At 43.4% G+C, this 23,214-nt stretch overlaps 2 protein-coding genes across 3 annotated transcripts; one reads left to right on the forward strand and one right to left on the reverse strand.

The window, feature by feature from the left end:
• The first annotated feature begins 1,770 nt into the window (after nucleotides 1-1,770).
• Nucleotides 1,771-5,677, forward strand: LOC117138032 (general odorant-binding protein 56d). Of its 2 annotated transcripts, none has more exons than XM_033299841.1 (2): nucleotides 1,771-2,236; nucleotides 5,301-5,677. In XM_033299841.1, the coding sequence occupies exons 1-2, from the start codon at nucleotides 2,210-2,212 to the stop codon at nucleotides 5,661-5,663; spliced, it is 390 nt and encodes a 129-aa protein (XP_033155732.1). In that variant the 5' UTR covers nucleotides 1,771-2,209; the 3' UTR covers nucleotides 5,664-5,677. The 2 variants fall into 2 exon arrangements, with proteins under 2 accessions (XP_033155732.1, XP_033155731.1); XM_033299840.1 differs by lacking the exon at nucleotides 1,771-2,236 and adding an exon at nucleotides 5,127-5,242.
• Nucleotides 5,678-15,677: 10,000 nt separating this feature from the next.
• Nucleotides 15,678-17,703, reverse strand: LOC117138131. The gene is made up of 2 exons (XM_033300000.1): nucleotides 17,273-17,703; nucleotides 15,678-17,213 (listed from the first exon to the last, which is right to left on the reverse strand). Exons 1-2 carry the CDS (start codon nucleotides 17,645-17,647, stop codon nucleotides 15,753-15,755), a joined length of 1,836 nt encoding a protein of 611 aa, XP_033155891.1. The 5' UTR covers nucleotides 17,648-17,703; the 3' UTR covers nucleotides 15,678-15,752.
• Between the last annotated feature and the right edge of the window lie 5,511 nt (nucleotides 17,704-23,214).

Here is a 23,214-nt window from a genome sequence, read left to right on the forward strand (position 1 = left end):
AGTGAGCCCAACTGTCAGTTTGGACCGTTTATTGGGGATTTTAATTTGAGGCAAACATGACAAAAACATCGATAACAATTTTCGGACGTCTCTGTCCCGAAAAGGGAATCCCAACTTGTCGCAGTTGGTTGCCCATTTTGAGCCGGACTTTGCCCCAAAAAGTGGGTGGATTCGATGTAAGATGATTGCGCGTGTTTCGATTCCTTGGACTTCTGGCTCGCCGCTGGAAGTCGAGATGTCAAAAAGAGAAAAATGTTTGACAAATAAACAGTTGCGAACGGCCAAATTGCCTACAGTTATTGTTTTGCCGTCTTGGCTTGGCGGAGAACCTTCTCGTTTATGATGTCCCCGGGCACTTTTGACCTTTTTTTTTTGCTAGGAATCGCATCGTCTTGTGAATGCGAATGTATATATTCTTGTTATCACATCATTTTCCCCGATACCTGTCAATGTTTTTTATGCCATTTGTGAAAAATAAAAGTGTGCCTGGTCCGCCTCTGGGCAGTTTTTAGGGTCACCGAGGTCTGGTGACCTGTCGTTAGCTTATCTCGGGTCTACATCGCGCAAGGTGCTAATGTGACAGCTACTTTTACTCGACTGCGGCTCATTAGTCGGCTCTGCAAATATTTCATAATTCATTTCCATTTCGACCGCACAGTCATTTATCTAAGAGCTTTCCGGTATTCGTCACTTGCGGCTTCGATGATGATATATTGCCAAATCGAACTCTCTGATGAGATGCGGTTGCCAACCAAGTGGAATGCCCCTTGAAATTGGTTAATCTTCGTTGTGGGCAATTAAATAATGATTTAATACAACCACGAAGATTAATAGATAGATTATTTTGGGTGGAAAAGTCATCTTGATTTTGGTTACATTTATGTTTGCGGGCTTAAACATTTTTAAGGATATATAAAATCAAAAAAATTGCATATGCTTTTAAAAGTAAAATCCTTTGGCGGGACTAGAAAAGTTCCTGAAATACTTTTACAGCTAACCAATTATGATATCTTAAAAGGTAATAATATGGTATCATCTCAATTTGACTTTAAGCATTTAATATGATATTATCTTAAGCATTTGATATGCCATACTCCTTTTCTTCAGAATATTTCTTCGACTTCTTATAAAACGAAATCGCGCCAAAAGCATTCCTAACTTGATTAAGCTTCCGTTAATTTGTGGATACGATTCGAGCAGTGAGGAACTGCTTATTGTCTGGGTTAATAAACGGTTTCAGACTGAACCCTTTCGGCTTACTTCTTTATCAACTGCTCTAGTTGTCCTTTGGCAACGACAAACTGCGCTTAAACTTTCTGGTTTTTGTTATGCCGAAGAACCAACGCGGCTCAAACTCCCCGAGTTCGGTTGGAAAATATGGCCCTTGGCTATAATTACTATATGTATGGCTGCGCCGGCTTCTGCGGCGTCTGCAACATTTATAAGTTTATCGTCTGATTGCCGTCGTCCGTCGACCTGGATGGGACCGGATTTGGATTGGTTCGACTTGGTTTGGTTTTGAGGGGGACTCCAGAGGAGCGGCTGCTGGAGAAGGGCTTTTTGTGTCTGTCGTGTTGCGTGTCCTTTGTGCATTTAACGGCTATTCGAAGGCTAAGGCAAACGCAGGCCTGCCTATAAATTAACTAAATTGTTGCAAAATTGTTTGTGGAAATGACGAAATTATTATAAATGCCCGGACTAACCAAAAAGCGATCTAAGCGAAGTCAATAAACTAACACCACAGCAGGCTGTTCATTTAATAAACATTAATATGACTTCCACCGCTTCTCTCGCTTGTTCGCTCGTTAATTTGTGAATAATTACACATAATTTGCTTAAAATAAGCCAGCAGACAAATTTTTCCGCATGCTAACCTGGCGGGAAAAGCGAAAAAAAAAGAGGAAAGCCCAACGACGAAAATACTCAAATTATTTATGCATATATATGTGGGGTTGCGAGGCCACAAAATTATGCATTACAAAAGCGGTTAAGTCCTTTCGGAAGCCGGCCATAACACCTCCGCACAGGATTCAGGACTCAGGATGGGCTGGCAAGGCAGACATGACTCCGGGGCAGAGCCATATTCATATGCATGTTGCTCCGATAATAATGATAAAGGAAAAGTTTTCCAGACAGCGCCGCTAGTGGGAATGCCTCACCTTCAACTTCAACTTCTGCATCGGACTCGCCCACAGGATATACACACGTTATGGTTGTGTGCGTGCAAAGGACTCAGGTAATTACCGTGTTTGGGGTTGCTTTTTTGGGGGTGTTCCGGTATGGGTTATAGGGTTGGGGCCCAGCTTGCTGGGGTTCGGCCGTTTTATGCATAAATTTTCGGCTAAGAAAGGCGCGTGCCAAATCAGTGTTTACACTTTTATTTGTTTTGCGGTTGGTTTGAGCGGGAAGTAAAATAAGGAGTTCGGCGTTAGCTGAAGACATCACTTTTCCGAGCAGAGCAGCCCCGGAAAGGGCTGATATTTTTGAGTAATGTCTGAATTAAAGCTCAATCGTTTTGGGGAAAGAATAAACTTCTGGGCGTTTGACAGGGGGAATTAAAAGGAAGTGTTAATTTGGCAACACACCATAATAAAGACTGCAAGATTTCTATATTTTTCTTTAAAAACACAATTAAAAAATACATATTTTAAGGAATATGTTTAAAACGTATGTACCTTAAATGTTCCTGCTACAACTTTTCTTGCAAGAAATTACGTTGATAAGTAAGGTTACAGGATGAGTTAATATTCTAGCTTGCAACCCCTTGGACGTTCTTCATCCCCAGCAGAGAAAAAATGCCTTTGGGAGAAAGTCGATTGGAGAAATGGGCGACAGGTCCCAAAGCAGTTCGGCAAATTGATGCCCCTTGGAAAGGACTCTCCTGCAATTTCACTTGGGCGATGCAAATTCGAATGCTATCTCAATTCGGTCTGGTTTGGTTTGGTTTGGTGGAGAACCGCCACCTGGAGAAAGGACTTCGGGAAGAAAACTCACCCCGTTACTGAAAACCTGGGCTATAATTTGTGGGCTTTGCCTGCCCGGAGGGCGTCTTATTTATAGCGGGGCTTTAATATCAATGTAAGCCTTCCCCACCCACACTTTGTACTTATTGATACAAGTTGGTTTTGACTTCCGGGCTTTTTATTTCCACCTGTGCGAGGGTTGTGGTTCGGTTTGGTTAAGAGTATAAGTACCGCGGAGTATATATCTTGTATGGGCGCATTTTTGTGGTTATAATCGGATTTTATTGCAAATTAACGAGCAACCCTCGCCCTTCCCCCAGAAGTTTACCCACCCCTCCTCAATGGGTATAATATTTCAAGCGCTCTGTAAGTCCTTTTGCCGCTGTTGTCTTTAGCTTTGGTTATTTATACGATTTTTATTACCTTCATTCGGCCAGAGCTGCTGTCTCGTTCTGAATCCCAGTCCCATTTCGATCCTTTGGTTGTTAGGCAGGTGTTCTCCTCATTTCTCCCCGCCCAAAGCCACTTCATTATCCTGGTGGAAAAGTTGCTCCTTACTCCTAACTGGCTCTTTATTAGCCCTACTTTTCGTCGAGTTGCATTTATTATTATGTGAATTTTGGTATTTCCTCGATATTAATTTGTTGCTCCTGCCGCGTGTTCCTTTTAGTGGCCTCTCAATATTCATTAGTGCTTTGATTTGTTATGGTTTCCCCTTGGCTTTTAGCCCCCAGTCCCATTCCCTCTCATCCGTTCACTCTTTGATATCAGTTTTTGTGTTGTTTTTATTGCTACGAGTGTTTTGATTACTGTGCAGAGAGGTTCGTTTCACTGCGATTGTGTGATTTGAATTTGGGCCCCTGTTATTACGCCAGCGAAAAACGACAACAAGTTGAACTAGTTTTGGGGGCAGCTGCTAGACACCCGAGTTTTCATATTTTTCAGATTTTCTTTACTCCAACTGGGTATTTTCATTTGAATAGGGGGTTTGCTTGAAAATTAGCAAAGAAAAAATACAATTTAATTGTTGGTAATTATGTATTCAAATAATATGTAAAGGATTGGAAGACTTTATTTATGTTAAACGATTTTTTTAAATAAAGTGTTTGAGAAGGAAAATAATAAAAAATTTTCAATTTTTTAACCAACTTTAATCTTAATGGATTCAAGTTGGAAGAGTATTTATCAGAGTATTATCATATTTATCATACAGCAATACTGAAACCTGGATTTTCGGTGGCCAGGCGTTGGTCGCCGTTGATTTTCATTTAATTACCGAACCAAATTTCCGACACTTTAAACGATGGCGGCATAAAATAATTGCAAGTGCTGAAAACATTAAGAAACCGGATTGCAGCTTCAGGTTGGGCCTCAGCTCGAGTTTCAGTTTCAGTTTAAGTTGCAGTTGCAGTTGCATTTGCCACAACACTCCACTCCGGTTGGTTAGCCAGCTCGATCGTTCGTTGGCTTTTGAGTTTCAGGCGCGACTTTCGTTTTCGTTTTTGCTTTTGCTATGCTGCTGCCGTGCTGCTGCTGTGCAGCCGCTTTTGCTGCCAATTGTAATTGAATTTTGTGTTGTCGGCAAAGTGGCAACCGTCAGGCAACAGCGGCAGCAGAATGGCCAACAACCGACAGCAAAAAGGAAGCAATTTCAGGCTAAATTTAGTTTAAATGCCTACCCCTTCGCTCTCAACTGACTGACTGACTGACTGACTGGCGACTTTTTTGCAGGAATATGCCTCCTGCTCTACAGTGTGTGCTCGCTTTTAGAGCCGAGCGGCTGCCGGCTGGAATTATGCTTACTTTGGAATTCAATTAACTTGAATTTGTTGCAGTGGCGCGACGTGATTTCATTTTTCCCGATGCACTTTTCAAAGCACCAGTTTGTTGCGCGATTATTGTGTTTTATGGAAGCTAATGAGTGGTGCCTCCATTCGGGTATCTCGATTTCAACGATTACCGAAAGACTTTTGTCTCAGAAATTATCGTTGCTAAAAATGTCGACAATTCATAGTTGTATCTTTCCACACTCAGTTAAAACAAAACTGTTCTGGGTTGATACCTACCTACCGTCTTTGAAATCCAAAATTAATACGGTAATCAAACCGTTGTTTTTTAAGCTAGCATATCTAAATGATTTTTTGTTATTTAGCAAAAGCTTTATTAACTAAATAGTATTGACAGGGGATACATGTACATATGAGCTACCCTGCTGAAAAATGAAATTTTTCGGCTGCTGTACCGTATTGGTAGTCGTCGGTACATTAACAACATGTTTCGTAGGTGCATTTATTATATTACTACAAACACTTTGTAACTACTTGGTATATTCACCAGGTACAAGCAGGACCCATTAAGGATCAATGCATGGAGGCGGCGGGCATCACAGCACAAGATGTGGCGAATCGTCATGAGACAGACGACCCTGGCAATAGTGTCAAGTGCTTTTTCCGCTGCTTTCTGGAAAACATTGGCATTATCGCCGATAACGAGATAATACCTGGTGCTTTTGACCGAGTTCTAGGTCATATAGTTACCGTGGAAGCCGTAGAGCGAATGGAAGCGACATGTAATATGATTAAGAGCGAGTCAACCCATGACGAGTCTTGTGAATTCGCCTGGCATATTTCCGAGTGCTACGAAGGAGTGAGATTGTCAGATGTTAAGAATGGCCGAAGAACTAGAATCCACAAAGGATAAAATATATATTTGAAGAAATCAAAATACTACTTCAGCTAGTGTATTTTTTATAGCAACAACAACAACAGTTCGATTACTAGCGAAATAAGATGGAAAATGTTTTTTAATTGGTGGTCAAACGTGCTTTGCATCCACTCAGTCAAATTGGGAAATTTCGCTTCCATATGGGTAAAGCTCCAAAGCGTCCTTTAATCGATTCCAAGTCCCCGCTTGTAATTCCGTAAAGTGTAACTGCAAACTGTTCGCCCCACATCCAACTTCTGTGTATTTTTAGGGAGTATAATCCGAGCACATGGAAGGATGACTGCGAATCGAGTCCAGACTGAAATTGTTTGTTGTTGACGCTCGAGCTTAGAGCTCATTACAATTTTCAAGTACATTTGCGCTGATAGTTACACAGAACCAAACCAAACCGAACCAACTTCCATGTGCGCCATGCAGACAGACCAGCCCTTGAAACATATACTATGCAAATATAGCACAGATACGGAAAACTGCACTCCACTGAAGGAGGAAATCCGTGAGGGGAAATGTGGGTAAAATCCAGACCCTCCAGCGGGGCAAACTGTTGGCCAGGCACAAATGTCTGCTGACCATTAAATTCACTTCACTTCATTTAAATCTGAAGCATTGCTGGGCGAGACTTCTGCGGACATCCCAGGGCCATGCCTGTTGGTAAAAGTTTTTCAATAACACAAGAAAATTCATCGAGGAGGTGGCTGGCTGACAACTGCAAATAATAGCTTGGCCCTCTAACGACATTGAAACTTTCACACCGTGATGCCCTCCTTTCAGATTGAGAACATAAGCTCTAAAATCGGGGCTTTCTATCAGATTGACATAAATATAATAATAAAAAATGTAGATACCTTTAAGAATGTACTATGGGTACAAGATTATAAACCTGCGTTATTCAATTTTATTGATATGAAAATTTATACAATATATTACATTTACGTCCGTATAAAGCATTCACTGTTCGACTTGTTGCTTAATTCACATAAGTTTTATTTAGACAAGTGTTCGCTGACGTTGGCAACTTTCGATGTGCCACTCGGCAGGCCTCCTCCACTTGAAATTCGGGTACCGAATAGAGTCGGTATCACCCCCTAATTTGCTCTGACTTTGATGCATCTATACTAAAATGCAGCTGGGTTACACCGGTCCATTTAGTACCGTTCGTCGAATCAGTTTCATTTGCGACCTGCATGTCCTGGAATGCAAATTGCTCCTGGTCGGCAGACGATTCTCCGTTTTGGACGCCCAAATGTCCCATGTCCTGCCCCGAAAACCGCAAAATCAAATTGATTTTGTCTACTCAAGCCGGGACATGAGTCCTCTGTCCTGGCATCTCACTGAACTATACTCAGAATGCAGACGGCGCAAATTTTCATTACGCATCTGGAGCTCTGCTCATATGGCATTACGCATACGACCCATTGTCCTTGGCCGGACAATTGAGTTGCAAGCATTGTTTGGACACTGGGCATTGGATGTATGCATGTAAACATAATCAGTATTTGCAAATAGAGAAGTGCATATCAACATGGAATGGATTGGAGTTGAGGTAAACTCCCGACAACTAATGCCATTGCAGCAGAATGGTATGGTGATGAGGTGTGCGGGTTATGGGCTTATAGTCCGATTACGACTGTGTAGGGTCTCGACCAAAATATTCCACAACTGTGCAATCCCAGTAATGTTTGATTGTAATCAATCTTGTCTAACCGAAATATTTCTAGCTCAGCATAAGCGCAATAAGCTTAATTGGATAGCGCTCACCAATTATGTAGCCTCTGAAATTTGGCAGCCTTTCCAAACCAGCGTTTGCCCTGAGGCAGCAATTACCAAATTGCTTCGGACAGCCGCAGTTCAACGGCAAAAGATCCAATGAGATCCAGGTCCACCAGCTGCTTCCTTTTCCCCGGCCCTCTGCGCAAAATAAAAACAGTTGGTCCAACTCAATGGAGAAGATGCGATGACAAGTCGGGCGACAATCGAGCTCTCACAAAACCCGGACTCAATGGGAAACAAATGACAAATTTTTAATGCCTCACGAAACAAAACGCTGATAAGATCAGCGGCTGCCGCACAAACAATACAAAGCGAAAAAACCCCGAACAAAGCGCTGCGAATCCCAAACCCTGGAAATAATAAAATAACACAAAAAACAAACAAACAAACGGATGACAACGCTTCGAGGACGAGGATCTCAAGATCTCGGTGCGCTGATTTGGGAATTAAACACGCGCGAATAGGAATCAATGACGGACTACCTGCTCATTTGGGATCGCTGCAGGAACCTGGATAAATGGATGGATAGATGGATAGATGGTCGGATGGTTATTATGGCAGACAGACGGCGCACGGTCGAACACACATTTGAGATTTTTGTCAACAGGATTCGGGATACCATGGGGCGTGCAGAAATAAAATTAGTAGAATACGCCAAGCACTCAAGTCGCTAGAAAAGAAAAACATTTTGAAAGGACAAACACACTTGAAACGCGAGCAGGACCGAACCAAATCATCGGGGGTAGCTGGTGGTCCTTGCACGGGTAGTTGTCATCATTTGTTGATTTTCCTTCGTCGCGCTGCCTTGTAAAAAATCCTTTAAGTGCACTCCAGAGCACAATGCACTCGCCTCCGACGGCCGAGTGTCCCATCTTTAGTAGGTTCCGCTCCACGACTCTTGGTTCAGCCATCCATTGTAAACGGCATGCCTCGTCATCTCATCTCATCCCATCTCACTAGTCATCTACAGGGATTACACGGCATGATTCGTATCTTAAGACCCTGGATTAGTTGATATTTAAATCGATGCTCGAGCTGCACATTTATTGAATCTATTTCTATAAATTCAAAAATTGGTCTTATCTTGTTAACATATAACCAAAATCTTCCGTAGCTCATACTAAATAATTTTAATTCATAATGTAATGCATTTCCCTGGCGCCAAAATGCACTCCGATCCCGTCGAAATGGGGCTTCTTTCGATGCCCAGCTAATTTACAATTTCAATGTCACGCTTTGAGCAAGTGACGATAAATTCGCACTACTGGAAAGGGCCAGATTCTGGAGGGGATCTGGAGGGAGTCGCCACGCATCGCTGGCTTCTTGCACTTAGTGAAATTACATGGCTGCCAGGACTTGTTGATTGCCCCGCTGTTGCTCTGTTGGCTAAATTTAGCATTATTAAAAAATTAAGCTGACAACATTCCGTTGTCACCCAGAGAGACCGACGCACAAACAACAGGAGCAGGAGCCGAGACTATCGAAATGGGGATATCTGTTGAGGCAGTGAGGGGATGGAGGCACAGAAGTGCGTGCGTCATGTGGCAGGGTCTTCGGACCGCCCGACACTTACTTTAATTTCTAGGTGCCGTCGCAGTCGGGGTAACATGCCCCAGACTTCACTGTACTGCGGCCACATGCCTCCTTCTTGGCCCTCCGTCTGATTAATTGTATTTCGGTTTTTTCGAGTTATGAGCAAGGCCAGAGACGCACGCTAAATTAAGTGAAATTTTTCATCCACATTTAATTACGCTAATGATCTGGGAGTAGGTTCCACTCCAAGAGCATTTGCCAGTTGCTACTTATTAATCGGAGGGTGGCACGTGTTCCCGAAAAGGCAAACTACTCCAGCAGCTGCCAGACTATGGGGAATTTACTTCACTTTCGGGCTCTTTATACGAACCTCCACCCACCTACTTGGAATCCAAAGACCCAGTGTCTCGACCCAGACGTGATTACCAGTCGCTGGCGTAGTGAAAAGTACACGAGTTGTAAGTCAAACTGACACTGAAGATTATGGTTTATGTCGACAAAGTTGACACGTTGTTTATCAAAAATGCAAGTCAAGGACTTTGTGTCCGCCGGAGGAGTCGTGAGCTAGTCGAGAGCAACAACTCTGTGTTGACGGATGCATGGCAAGTGCAAGACAAAGGCCCAGACCTTTGGATCCAGAACCAGCAGAAATGCACAACTGCAGATCCCACTGCATCCATCCAACACCCCACAAGGGCCAACAAACAGAGGAAACAAACCGTCAGATAAGCGTGGACTTTCGGTAGTGGGGATTTTCCGAGGGGGGATTGTACACTGCTAGCTTGTAGTGCGTGTGTCTTACAAACTGTTGTAATTAATTTCGTTTCTTCGCGCCGGGATGCGTCAAATGCAGTCGAGATAATGCCAAGTCGGAGTGCATTATGTTCTGCTTAAAGTCGTTATAAATCAGAGATGCAATCTGTGGACACATGAGTGATTATCTGTGTCCCGATCGATGGGTACGAATGTGTATTTTAATGAAAAAAATGACAACTTTTAAAGTGCGGAAATAAGACTACATTGTTGAGATTTCCAAACTTATCTTACAAAATATATTATAATAGACCCTTATCCACCCTGTTCGAAAAGTTGATAAGGTCATTATATAAAGTTTCGGGATATCCATTCGCTTTCATCTGCGGTAAATGATAATGGGAAGCAAATCGCATGACGACCATTTAGATGACATAACCGATAAACTGTAAATTGCCAACAAAAAAACTGAAAACTTTGTGCCACACACATTAACATTAACCTATCTGCGTGCGTATCGGCGGCATTTTCTCTTGTCTGGGACCCATTTAGGCGACCATGCCCACCTCCCGCCACTCTACGCCCCCAAAAAGCCAGTCAATCAGCGCCAACGAGCATGTGAGCCAGGCCAAAAATATGATTCGGAAAAGGAGCCTTTCCACTTCGCTGACTTATTTCGTAGACGTTCTTTTCGCTGGCTAGGATTTTTTTCCTTTTTTTTTTAGTTATATACGTTAAATAACTCCCCGTTGCGTGGAAAACTTTGTTTACGGCAATAAAAAAGTTTTCTTAAAATATACAAAATAAACTCGAGTCCGGCTGCGGAAGACAGAAGCTGAGTGCCGAGAGCTGAGAGCCGAAAAGGATGTTCAACCTTTTGGGAGCTCTTCCCGGGCGCAAATGTAATATTTGCTAATTTTATGTGAATTCGGAAAGTTTCGCTCCCGGTCGGGGGAAATGGGGAAATAATCCTCACGAGTAAACGCAAATCTGGCGCATTTATGGCTATAAAATTTTCTCGGAATGCACAAATGCTTTGAGAATCAGTTTTTAGCCAAAAAACACACAACAGAACAAAAAGCAAAAAAAAAAAAGAAAAAATAAAGATAACGCAAGGCCCTTACACAGGTCTAATGTATGGGATTATCCCTAAACAAAGAAAACAAACGGCAGCAACTCACTGAGAGCGCTGGCAAATCAATTTTACATATCGCACACTCACACATCCTTCGGCACGACGAGGTCCTGGCTTATCCTTTCGCATGGAAATGGAAATGGAGTGCCGCCTGCCTAGCGCGAACTTGAGGAAAACAATAAACTTTCGCCCGGCATCTAATATAAAAGGTGAAAATCTTTTCGAAAGCTTCCAAAGGTTTTTGGCCCCATCTCCCCACAAAACATTGGGCTTCGAGCAGCAGCAGCTGGCAGCGGCCCATAAATGTGGTTAAATGTAAAAGTTTTTGCATCTTTTGGATGAGCGTGCGGTGTTTGTACAAAGTTCATGGCATCCCAGCTGGCTGGGATGCATACGAAATCAGGGGAATGAGGATGGTGATAATGGCATCCACTGATCACCGCACAAATTCTACAAAGTATTCGGTGTATCCAACATAAGCCCCTTCCCGGTTAATTATGAATGATTCTTTTCGAAGACTTTGGGTCAGGAACGCACTTAAAAGCAACTGCAACTGTAACCGCACAGTAAACTGTTTGAAAAGTCTTTTTTAAATAACCCGCGGCAAGAAAATGCAGAGAAATAAATATGCATAAAAAAAATTAAGAAATTATTATTGTAAATTATTAAAATTAGGTTAGTACGAAAACTATATTAAATATCAAAATCGTATTAGCTTGTCTTTAGTTATCTCGATTGGATTTTACCCTTTAGATTAATTGCAATTTGTCGGATTTCTTCCAGTGCATCTTGGTATTGCCAAGAGACCCCTGGCCATCGAAACAAGGCCGTTGCGTGCCAGTTAAGAGCCCGAAATCAAGGGGTTAATGCATATGCCACACACTCACTGTGGAACTGCCATGGAAAATTATCTATCTGCGGCCCATCCCATCGCATTACCAAATGCTGCAGCCTGAAATACTGTAAAATGTTCCCAAACATTTCGTTGGCCCATGCTAATTATGGCCAGTAAATTAGCTGGCGCGACCTTCGAGTTTTTGGATAATAAGTCAGAGTATGTCGGTTTTGATTGATTAATTCAAATCGAACTGGGCCATGAATTGAATTTTTAATGGCACCATAATTTGGCAGCAATTAAGAGTGGAAAGGGTTAGGGGCTTGACGTTTGATTTAATATGGTTAGCTCTAGTGTGGGTCATAGTATTTAAAATCATAGTGGAATATTTTTTTAGGGTTTTCTAAAGGGCATTCCCGCTTCTACATTTTCCACTTCCAAACATTTCATTGTTAAATTTTCGGAGACTCCAGCTCAATCAAGTTGACACTAACACATGTCGGGCACTAAGTGTTGGCCCCCTTTCCATCCGAAAAAAAATGGGGGAAAAGCCTCTATTAATAGCGCATTAATTGATGATTATGTCGGTGGAAAGCGTCGTTGACAAACTACGTATCTGATGGATACATGCAGTTTGAAAACGCCCCTGAACGTTGCCATTAATCAAACCGTAGCTGCTGATTTTCGAAGAGCTTTGCTGCGGTTAAATATTTTGAGCGGCAACACATGTTGCCAGTGTCATAAAGCCCAATGATTTGTCTTCGGTGAGTGTGTGTGTTAGCCAAGCCGCAGCGACAGGCTTTGCAACATGCAACACTCTCAACTTTCAACTATTTAACGACACAAAAACAACAGAAAAGGCTGCGAAGTGCAAGTACTTTGAGTACTACGAGTATCTCGGCATCGCACTCGCAACTGCATTCGATAGATACTCGCAACCACAAACAAGCTGCAGTTTCGTAGAGCCAGATGTTATGGATAACTCGGGGGCTGTAGCCGGAGCTGTGGGCGTGGTATTGTGCGTTCTGCGGCTTTGGGGTCTCGGTTTTCTGGCTTTCTGTTCGTTCGGGTACGGATTTTGCGTAAAAGTTTTTGAAACATTCGCGCAACTATGGCAAGCATTTTCGTATTCAAAAACTAGTTGGGCTGTCAGCATTCATCTGCTGGTTAGATAAATGCTAGTACTTATATAGAATTGCGGAAGCCAAAGTTTCGCCAGCAACTTTATGGGTATTTATTGATTTTAAAAATAGTTGCGAGCGAGTTGGCCTGATTGATGGTTTGCATAGTTGCCGGTAGAACTCTTTGCCTCTGTATTATGGCGAATGGATTCGTGAGATTTGGATGAGCCCAATGAAATGGGAAGTGATCAAAATGTTGTTTTGTTTCGAGAGTTTGTTTGCCAGCAAATAGTTAAAGTTTTAGTGGTGCATTTCATAGTAGTCGTCCAATTTGAATTGCTAACTCCCGGTAATGGCGGCTTTGGAGTCTCCAATTCGATCTGAATATCAATCTAGTGTGTTTTGTTTTCCCCAAGTGGCAGCTTTCCCCGGAATCGGACCAGCCTAATGCCATTGTGGCAGTTGAAGCTGCTGCATTTGCCCCCCGGCAATTACTGGCAACATATGCATTACGCTTCCCACCTTCGCATATTGGCCAGGTAGTTCTCCTTGGCCAAAAACTTTCGCCGAAATCCGTTCGGGTAAAAGTGAGGCTGCCGGCATTGGCCAGAAGTCTTTCGGGGGCAGCAGCCAAACATTTGCCGAGACACGACTCCAAATTAACACGTAAATTGCAGCGGGTTAACACGCGTTCGAGTGCAGTTGGAAAGTGTTGCCAATCCAAATGCCCTGTTTCCGCTTCAGATTTAGTTAAGGTCTTTGTACATGCAGAGGGAGAAATAATATCAAATATGAAAAATAGACAGAAATATGTAAAATGTTACACCATATATGCTTGACTCCTTTTCAATTTAAATTAGTAATTATATGACACAGTGAAGGAAGCTTTCTTATCAAAGCAATTAATTCAACACGTATAATATCTTTTTTTGCGAAACACTATAATATTGACCCTCTCTTAACACCATTTTTTTTGCTGAATGTACCCCTGTCTTAGCCTCGTTAAAGACTGCTCGCTTGGTCGAATGACTAGCGGGCCTTGTTACAATTAATTGCATATGCCGGCCAGCATTTTTGCATACCGGCAACATGGTGCAGTTAACAATAAATTAGCGTTTAAAATGCAATGGCGGACCCCTTCGCCGATACCAAGTTTCTGGGCTCTTGGACTTGGGCTCGTTAGCCCTACAAGATCACGCAGGCGACGTCAGGCGATCAATCAAGAAAGCCGGTAATGTCTACCCATCGCTACACGATAGTTTAGCTGAATAGCGCAATTAATTAGTTTCGTGTTAATGAGCAATGCGCATCATCCCGTGGTCATAACAAGGGTTCCAGACACTCCAGTGCTGCGCACTCGATGCGACCAGGAATTTTATAATGGCCTTCTGCAGAGCGAACTAGAAATTTATGGCCATCGGACAGGCCTGGCAACGATGAAGACTCACTTAAAGTTTATGGAAGCCAAGGGATCCTGCACTCAAAGTTAACGATTTGTTGTGCTAAGACAAAAGAGAAGTGTTGAGACTACAGCGAACTTTTAGCTTCTGTTGAAAGTTACACTGAGAGTAAATATCAAACATGATCCGAAAAGCACATTTTACATATTGTATTCAAACATATTATATATTTATTTCTTCCTGTGTGAAACACTCACATTGCTGCTCTGACTTATGAGGATTCACGTTCCGAGTCATTAGAGGCCGACGTTTTACTTTACTTTTGTGGCTGGCGGTATGAAGCTCATATTGGATCGAATAAAATACAATATTCGAGGCCTCTGCCAGCTTTTACCCTTTTATTATTGTTCCCTGATAGGCTTCAAAACACCAGCACCACTCCGACCCCCAAAAGGGATGTCAAAAGTTATGAGCAAACAATTTTCTGCTTAAAAGCGTCTGTCACAAAACTTTCGAGCGCCCCTTGTCAAGCCAAACAAATCCTGTATTGTGCCGCCCATGTCGAGCAATACTTTTCACAATTTGTCTGTAATTACGACAGCCGGAAAAGTTCGGTAGCTCCTGGGTTTTTCCGTACTCCTCTCTTACTTCGAAAATGAAATTCCTACGTGATTTGATTGTAACGAGCTTTGGCCATGGCAGCGCCAACGATCGACAATGCAAATACCGCGTATGGATCCTATTTTGTAAATTAATGCTTCAGCCGATGCCGACCATTGTGGGGCGTGGCACCCCCTATTATTTGTAACACACAATGCGAAATATCGTGTGTCAGAAATCAGGAATTGATTCAGTCGCTGATTTCTATTGTGGGTCCTTCGAAAACGTTTTGTCGGCGATGCGTGTTGTATAATGTTTCGCATAGTTTTGCAGCTGAAGTGGTTCGATTTGATATACCAGCCCCTCCCTTTGGATCCAGTCAGCATACTGTTGCAAAGTGTTGTTGGCGACAAAGCAAACAGTTTTCATTTTCAAGGGACAGGAACCCTCCCCTACTCGCTTTTCCAACTGACCGTTTTTGCTTTATAATTTGACAATCAATTGACAGTTCGTTGGGTAAACAGAGAAACACAAATGCAAACACGCACTCGCCAAGCGCAGAAATATGCAACAAAGCCCTTGACAATAAAAATATGGAATAAAATATCAAATAACTTCGCAAAACTATTGGAGAGCAAATTGCGTTGGCCAACTTCGATTTCCCCATGACATTAGTTAAGTGCCGGAAACAAAGTGCTTGTGTGCGCAGCTGGGGTTACAAATACAACCTTTGAGCTGTCATTCAATCGGCAAAACTATGGTTTTTAACCGATTATATAAAATATGAGATTATCACAATATGAATCTAAACTACGAGTAACCGGTATAAAAAATCATATGGAATCTCATTGACACAGCACAAGAACACTTTATTTGTATATACGTTAAGCTCCCATCTCAAGATTCAATAATATTTCCCTATCGAAATCTTAAGCCTATAATGTCCAAGATATCTTCCTTGGTAAGCTTGTCCTCCTCCGCTTTTTGAGGGACTGGTGGAGGCTTTGAGGGAGCTGGAGTCGGAGCTGGTTTGTTTGGCAGGACAGGAGCCTTGGGTAGGGGTGCTGCCGGCGGAACAGTTGAAGCTCGCTTGGAGTGATGTTGTTCCTTGACCGTAACCTGAAAATTGCTCTTGGGCTTTTCGCCCATAACCACCACGAGTGGTGGCTTAGTCTCATCACTAGAATGGCTGCTCGATGGGGGCTTCACCCAGCAGCTATAGGTCTCTAAGGATACGCCAGGAGGCGGTGGCTTGGACAGCAGATCCTCACTTTCACTATCTTCCTCCGTTTGCGGCCTCTCCTCCTTTGGATGGGACTTGTCCACCAGCTCTTCTTTGATCCTAAATGGCGTCAAGTAGGTGAAGAGGTGCGGATAGGCATGCTGCTTTAGCTCGCAGGAGCAGCCACACTGGAAGTCCTCCTCCTCTTCCTTCTCTTCGTTCTCATGCTCTTCCACTTCCAATAGCTGTTCCTTTGCCTCTAGTCGGGCTATCCTTTCGACACTGCTTCCACGGAATGGAGCCACATAGCAAAAGTCCGTGTCCTGGTCCTCCACTCCAAACTTGGATAAATTCTCGCCCTGATCCTCCTCATCGTCTCCGTCATCAAACTCCGGCTGACAAGTGCACACTTGGCAGGTGCAGGTGCATTCCGAGTCGCAGGACAGATCATCTTTGGGACATGGAGGACACACCACTTCCATGGGTGGAAAGGGCACACGGTGCTCCGGGAACTTATCGTCCTCCTCGGTGTAGAGCAACCAACGGCAGATGTACGGTCCCTGGCTGCATTCCGCTGTTATCTCCGGCGATTCCCGGGCTTCACCAGGTGCCCGGCAACATCTTAGGTGCGGGCAATTGCACCTAGTCTTGCTAACAGTGGTGGTGCTACTGCCCTTCCGTGGAGTTTGCATTTGGGAAATAGGTTGGTCGGCCTTTTTCAGAATGTGATTGTGTCGTGATGAGGCAGTACTAACCGCCGCCGATGGTTTTTGCGTCCCTCCTCGAGTGGAAATCTTTGAGGGAGCACTACTTACGGCCATATTGTACCTGCCGTAGAGCACCTCCACTTGCGCCGTGGCGGAGGAAGGAGTTTTGGAAGGTGCCTGTGACATGGGGGCCATATGCTGTCCACACGTACAGGTCACGTTATCCGCCCAGAGGATTCGCTTCTTCAGGACATCGAATAGGTTTTTGTAGACACACTCGATCCGTTCCTCGAACTGCAGCTCCTCGGAGTACATGAGTCCAGCCAAGGCGGCGTGGATCTGCGCCGTGCGGCGAGCGGCGTGCAACCAGAGGCACTCCATCTCGTGGCTCATCTTGTCCGCCAGGCAAATGTAGCGACGCCCCTCTATTCCGGTGCCAAAGTAAAAGGCCTACGAATACCATAACCAAAATTGCATAATGATATGGTATAAGCTAAAATTCGACCTACCTTGAATGCTCTTTTAACAATAGAGTAAGCCATCTGGGCATCCATTCGGGACATCTGCGCCTCGTGAGCTAACCCGTGCAGGAAACTCTCTTTGGCGAATCGTTTTCGGGGCACTCGGTCGATCCTCTGGACGATCTCTTCGTAGTGCTGCAGAGATCTCTTGATGACCCCAGCGGCTCGCTTGACCTCCCAGGGACGGAGACCGCAGATCCTCATTACCTTCATTACGCTGTCCGTGACATCCGCAATGTCCAGAAGGTGGTATTCCGCCTGCAGCTCCCTGTTACTCTCCCCGCAGTCCTTGTGATCTGGTTGATGGCAAGGACATTTTGGCGGAAGTGGCGGCAAAGTCTTCGTTGATTCAATTTCAAACATTTGGGCTGAATTTTGGATTTATGAATTAAAAATATGGGTAACTTGTCAGCTGGAAGAAAGGTGGATTTAATATTCTTAATACGTGAGCACGTACTTAGATTAAATATCAGGTTACAGTTTTCACTTTATTGGATATTTTAAATAGTTAATGAACGCATTCCATATATTTAATACTCGTGTGGTTCATTACGGCCTTTCAGTACTCCCCCGCGGACCAAAACACCTGTCGCTGGGATTCCTCCCAGAGGACAGATATCCCGGACAAGTGCGCCGCTGCATTTCTGACGTTCCACGGTCTTCGGTGTTTGAATGCTTTTCAGTTGGGTGGGGAGAATGCATACTTATCACGAAACCAGCACGCATGCTGATGTCGATATTTGTTTACCCAACAATTTTCCACCGCCCGCTCACCGCGCATCGCGCTTCAGAATGCATGTTTGCTGCCTGATTTACTACTGTTCATTTGAAATACTTTTATGATGCATTTCGAGCGGAAATGCACTGGGGACAAGATACACATTTCAACAAGCGAACGAGCAAAAACAACAAACATCAGTGAGTGCCTTAATATTTCCTCCATAATAGTGCTCTCAAAGAAAAGACTTAGGAAAACAATATCCAGAGAAAGTGCACAACTGCCATAAAGAATATATGATACTCTGAAATCTCTGAACTATCAATTTATGCTTATACCTCATTCTAAGCAGAGAATTTCAAATTATTGTACAGAGTGTTAGTATTTGTTAAGTTATTCGTTATGTAATAAATGGGTAATTAAATCATCTACATGCTTCACTTGGTTGTCTGGTCACAACTCCATGAAGGTCTGTCCCGCGTAAAAAGTGAATCAAAGTCTGAACAAATATTTTCATGCGGTCGTGACAAATATTTACATAGTTGGCGCGCCATGGAATCCCGGGGAAGGTGAAATGTGGTTCCCCGTGCCTAAAATAAAATAAAATCAAACGAAATGAAAATACGACTGAAACAAAACGAGCAGCTCCGGAACAGAAAAGAGCGGAAAATGCGGGCACATTGACAGTGCGGGCGATTGATTTTTCCTGTGTTTGAATTTCAATTTCTACAGCCAACCAGCCAACCAGCCGCCCAGTGCCCAAGTAAAGCCGTGGGTCGTTTTTCCGGGGCGATCTAAAATTAATGCATTGCAAATAGATGGCGCTGCAGTTGTCAGCCAAGCAGATAGACAGCCCCTAAACTCCGGCATTGCAAATGGGAATGGGGAGTCATTCGAGACGGACAGAATGAGTTTAATTGTTGACCTTAGCTATTAGCCCCTGTCAAGGGGTCTTTTTGTCCCGCCACTACATTGTTTCATGAACACTGACATACACTCGTGCACGCATACACATCATTGTGCCCCTCAATTGATATGCAAAAAACACAACGCACATTTTGCAAAAGTTTCTTAGAATCCACTTCAGACGGTCGAAAACACTTTGGAATGCAGAAGGCGCTGACTGACAATCGGATTTTCAGAGCCACAGAGTTCCTTTGTCGGCTCTCAGTCCCTCGATTTATAATCGCATTTGTTTATGTTGCAGCAGCAGTATTGTTTTTGATTTCTGCTCCCAACGCATTTCAGGGAATGTGCAGCTCATTATTATGGCCAGTGCGTCACGAGGTCACCGAATTGCGAAATGCGACAGCGTAATATTAGTGTCTTATATAGCATAGTAGCCTCAGTTGCGACCTGCAATAAACAATGCTTGGTTTGCTTACTAATAGATCTATAAACCTTGTTCGAAGAACTCTCACAGATAGCTCCGATCATCATTTGTGAAAAAGTAAGTAAAGTACTCCGGTTGTAGGGCCCCATTTTCAGTTGCTCAATCACTGCCAAAACCCCTCTATTCTCGATTCCCATGGAGACTTCAATTTATCACTCTTGATCTTGATTAAAAGTACGCACCCGCACACAAGTTCCCCCTACAAAAGATGGTGGGCCAGACAAGCCAATTATAGACAGCCAAAGCCCCGTGAAGATGCCAGCGATCCGATGAAGATCCACGGGCTGAGCTGCTGCTGAATGAAAATGAAATGGAAATTATAATGCGAACAGCAGCAAGACATACCCACTGCAATAAAGACATCAACAGTTCGGGGCATCAAAGGAGCGGCTAGGCGAAAAAAAACGGAAAGGGAAAATGCAGCAGAAAGGGGAAAATCTCTTATGAGATTTCCAAAAATAATATTAAAATTAGCAACGAGGCGCGGCAAATGGCCTGTTCTTTCCATCGAGTGCATCTGCTGCCCCAATGACTACACAATAAATCCAGATCCAGCGGCACGTCCTCAGTTTCAGAAGGAGTAGATCAATCGGAGCTTAGTACCAGTAATTATGAATGACAAATGTTCGATTTACAGTGCAATATGGATGGGTTATAAATAAACAGGCATGAAAAACCGCTGTGATGGTAAAAAGAGGAAAGCTACGAGGCAGAGGAATGCCGAAATGAAAATGTTAGGAATGGATAAAGTAGGACAACCAATTGATTTATTTGTGGACCTACAGGACTATCATCTTTTCCGAGTAAACGGTCAATATAAAAAGAATACAATTTGAAAATTTTTTTACTTCGGCCTTGGTTCCTTCATTAAATTTCTTCCAAAACAAAAGGCCAGTAGGACATCCCACGCCCGTAAGTCCATATAGGTATATACATATATGCTTACCTTGCCGCATTCACACGCTCAATCCGATTCCGACCAGCAAACACAGACATCCTTCGGCCGAGGGTAATAATGCTAGCGCCATATTTGACCGCTCTGTTGGCCTTATCACGCCGGGCACACTAGTCAGCCAGCTCGGAGCTCAAGCCACCACAAAGTTGCCTGACCGCACCACAGTAGGCCAAGTATCCAATATTATTTGCAACAATATTGTTTGCAACATATGTCCATCATCATAAAAACAGAATTTGTATCTCTGTCAACCTTAAAAATTTAAATATTGCAATATGTTATATTATTAATAAATAAATATAGACAAATACTTAGAAAATAGATGAATTCCTTCTCCACTGTGCACAGGTGCAATCGCCTGTGTGTCCCACTCAGGTGCACCATTTTTGTGGCATGAGCGGGATGGTTGGTAGGTGCGGCGGGCATTTACAACATTTGCGGTCTGCAGGCATTTGCATTTTACATTCGAATGGGCCACGCTACGGCACGGATATGTGTCTATAACAAAACAATTAGAAACTACGGAGTCCGTGGCTACGGACTGAGACCTCGGCGATTTGACGCTGATTTATAAGGGGAGCAGGCGAAGAAGGAGGCATAGTGGGCGGGGCCGAAGCCACGAAAACTCAAAGACAGGCACGTAGCAAAAGGCAGAGGGGGCGGGGATTAGCCATCGACCAAAAGGCAAATAAAAGAAACTTGGCACACACATAAAAGGCCAAGAAGGAGGAGGGTGGATGGGTGGTGGCGTGTATGGCTGGATGGTTGGATGTCTCCGTCACTTTGGCCACCCGTGGGCATAGTAAAATGCTAGTGAAACAATTATGCAATTACTTAATTTGATAGCCCGAGTGCGACCGTGTGTATTTGGGGTATTTGTGTGTGGCTATTCTATGCTGGCCATCTCCCAACCGCCCATTTCCGCATTACGTATACGTAGCGTGGCCCTCGAGTTTACTTTGTGGCCATGTAATTGTTTTCAATGAAGAAGTTGACCAACATTTGGCCTGCATAATCCATGGTTATGAGTGCGACAAGACATTGCGGATCAAGTTTTGCAATTTTCGCAGTCAGCAGCTATTAATTTCGGGCATACATTTTCCTTTGTATGTAATATATGTAAGAATTTACCTGTATCTTGGCAGATATAGCTGTCAGCTTTTCGCTCTATTCCCTAATGCTGCTTAGAGTCACTCGCACAATATCCTGGCCATGTAATCACTTCTCCTTAGAGAGAGGGAACCAAATAACTTTTTATTATCATAGCCCGAAATATGTCACAGCACTTATTTCGTCCTGTCCCAGCAGAAATTTCAACAACAATCAACACCTCCGACGCCCGGCGAAAGATCTCCAAACGGGGTGAGCGCAGAGTGCTAAAAATGGCTGGAAATCATGGCTAATATAAATCATCTTGGCAAGCAGCTTTGCATGTTTAAGTGTCATACATAGGGCAGGGCAATATGAGAGCTCTCACGTATGGGTGAAAAGTCGGCGGGAGCGGGGCTCATTCGCACCCACACATAATAAACACTTGGAGCTTGCCTTAACCCTTTTTGACTTTTGCAAATGTGGATCTGCAGCCCCCTAAAAAGGAAAAACCACCCGACCAATCCCTAGCCCACCTGGGCGCACCTTTTCCGGGCTCTGTTTGCTTTGCTACTCAAGTTGTGTTTTGTGTTTATTTTCGTTAGGATTTACTAAAGCAATTTTCTTTGTTGTTTCTTCAAGGCAGCTCAGAGCTTTACCTTTTCCTTTGCCGTACTAGTGTGTGTGTGTATTCGCATTCGGGCTGTGTAAACACACATTTGACATTTGCTATATTTTTTGTGCAAATAAATAGTTGAGGCCGCCCTGAAGCAAAACAGCTGCTGGCATATGTTTTCGCCCTTCTTTACTTTTATTCACCTGTGCAGGTGGGAAAGTCCTCGGAGATTTATGCCATGTCAAGACATTTTTAATTAAGTTTGATTCAATTAGCAAAGGATGCTGCAGTAGTAGTGGTTGCCTGAGTGCAGCACAATTGACAACAATTGAATTTGCCATGTAAATACTTCATGTTGCAAAATGTAATTGCGAATGTTTGCCAGAGAAAAAGGTGACTTAAAGTGTCCTTTTCCCCAGCGGAATCGCATCTCCGGATTATGCATCCATATCATGTCGGAACGCCATATAAGAATTAAGTCATAACGCTTTCAAGCGCGTCTGTTTCAAATGCAAAAACCTGACAAACGCAACATGGCAAACATAAATAACCCGAACCAGCGGCGACAATAACAAAAACTCGAGAGGAAACCTATAGCACACACGTTTTTATGATGTGATGGAGCAGCAACAACAAGCGGCAACAACAAACACAGCAGCAACAACAGCAACAACTGAGACAAGAGGTACAGTAAAACTAACAACTCAGTCAAGTTGCCGGTGACATACGACAAGATTTGGGGAGTGTGGGTGAAAAGACCAAAGAAAGAATTCTCCAAACACAAATGGGAGGTAACGAGCTCCAATGCAGGTGAAAAAAAGGAGCGGGACCCAATTGTTGGGTTTAGTAAAAATAGTAATATTAGGTACTTTTGATTTAGATAAGAAAACTGCATAAAAGTTCAATTGCTAACTTAATATTTAATTGTTTTTAAATTTATAACATATGTCTTATGTTAGAGACAGTTAGCCATTGCTTAATTCTTTAGCTATATATACCATTGAACATATATCTTACATTTTTACCTTTTTTTTGTCAGTGTAGGCCCCTGCTACCGCCTCTTCTTAAATATTTTATTGCGCGCAGTGCTGGGGATTGTAAAAGGGATATGTGCGATACAGGACGAAAAGAAATTGGAATGCCACACATACGCTGCTGA

This window comes from Drosophila mauritiana, chromosome 2R, assembly GCF_004382145.1.
Source record: "Drosophila mauritiana strain mau12 chromosome 2R, ASM438214v1, whole genome shotgun sequence".
Classification (NCBI taxonomy): domain Eukaryota; kingdom Metazoa; phylum Arthropoda; class Insecta; order Diptera; family Drosophilidae; genus Drosophila; species Drosophila mauritiana.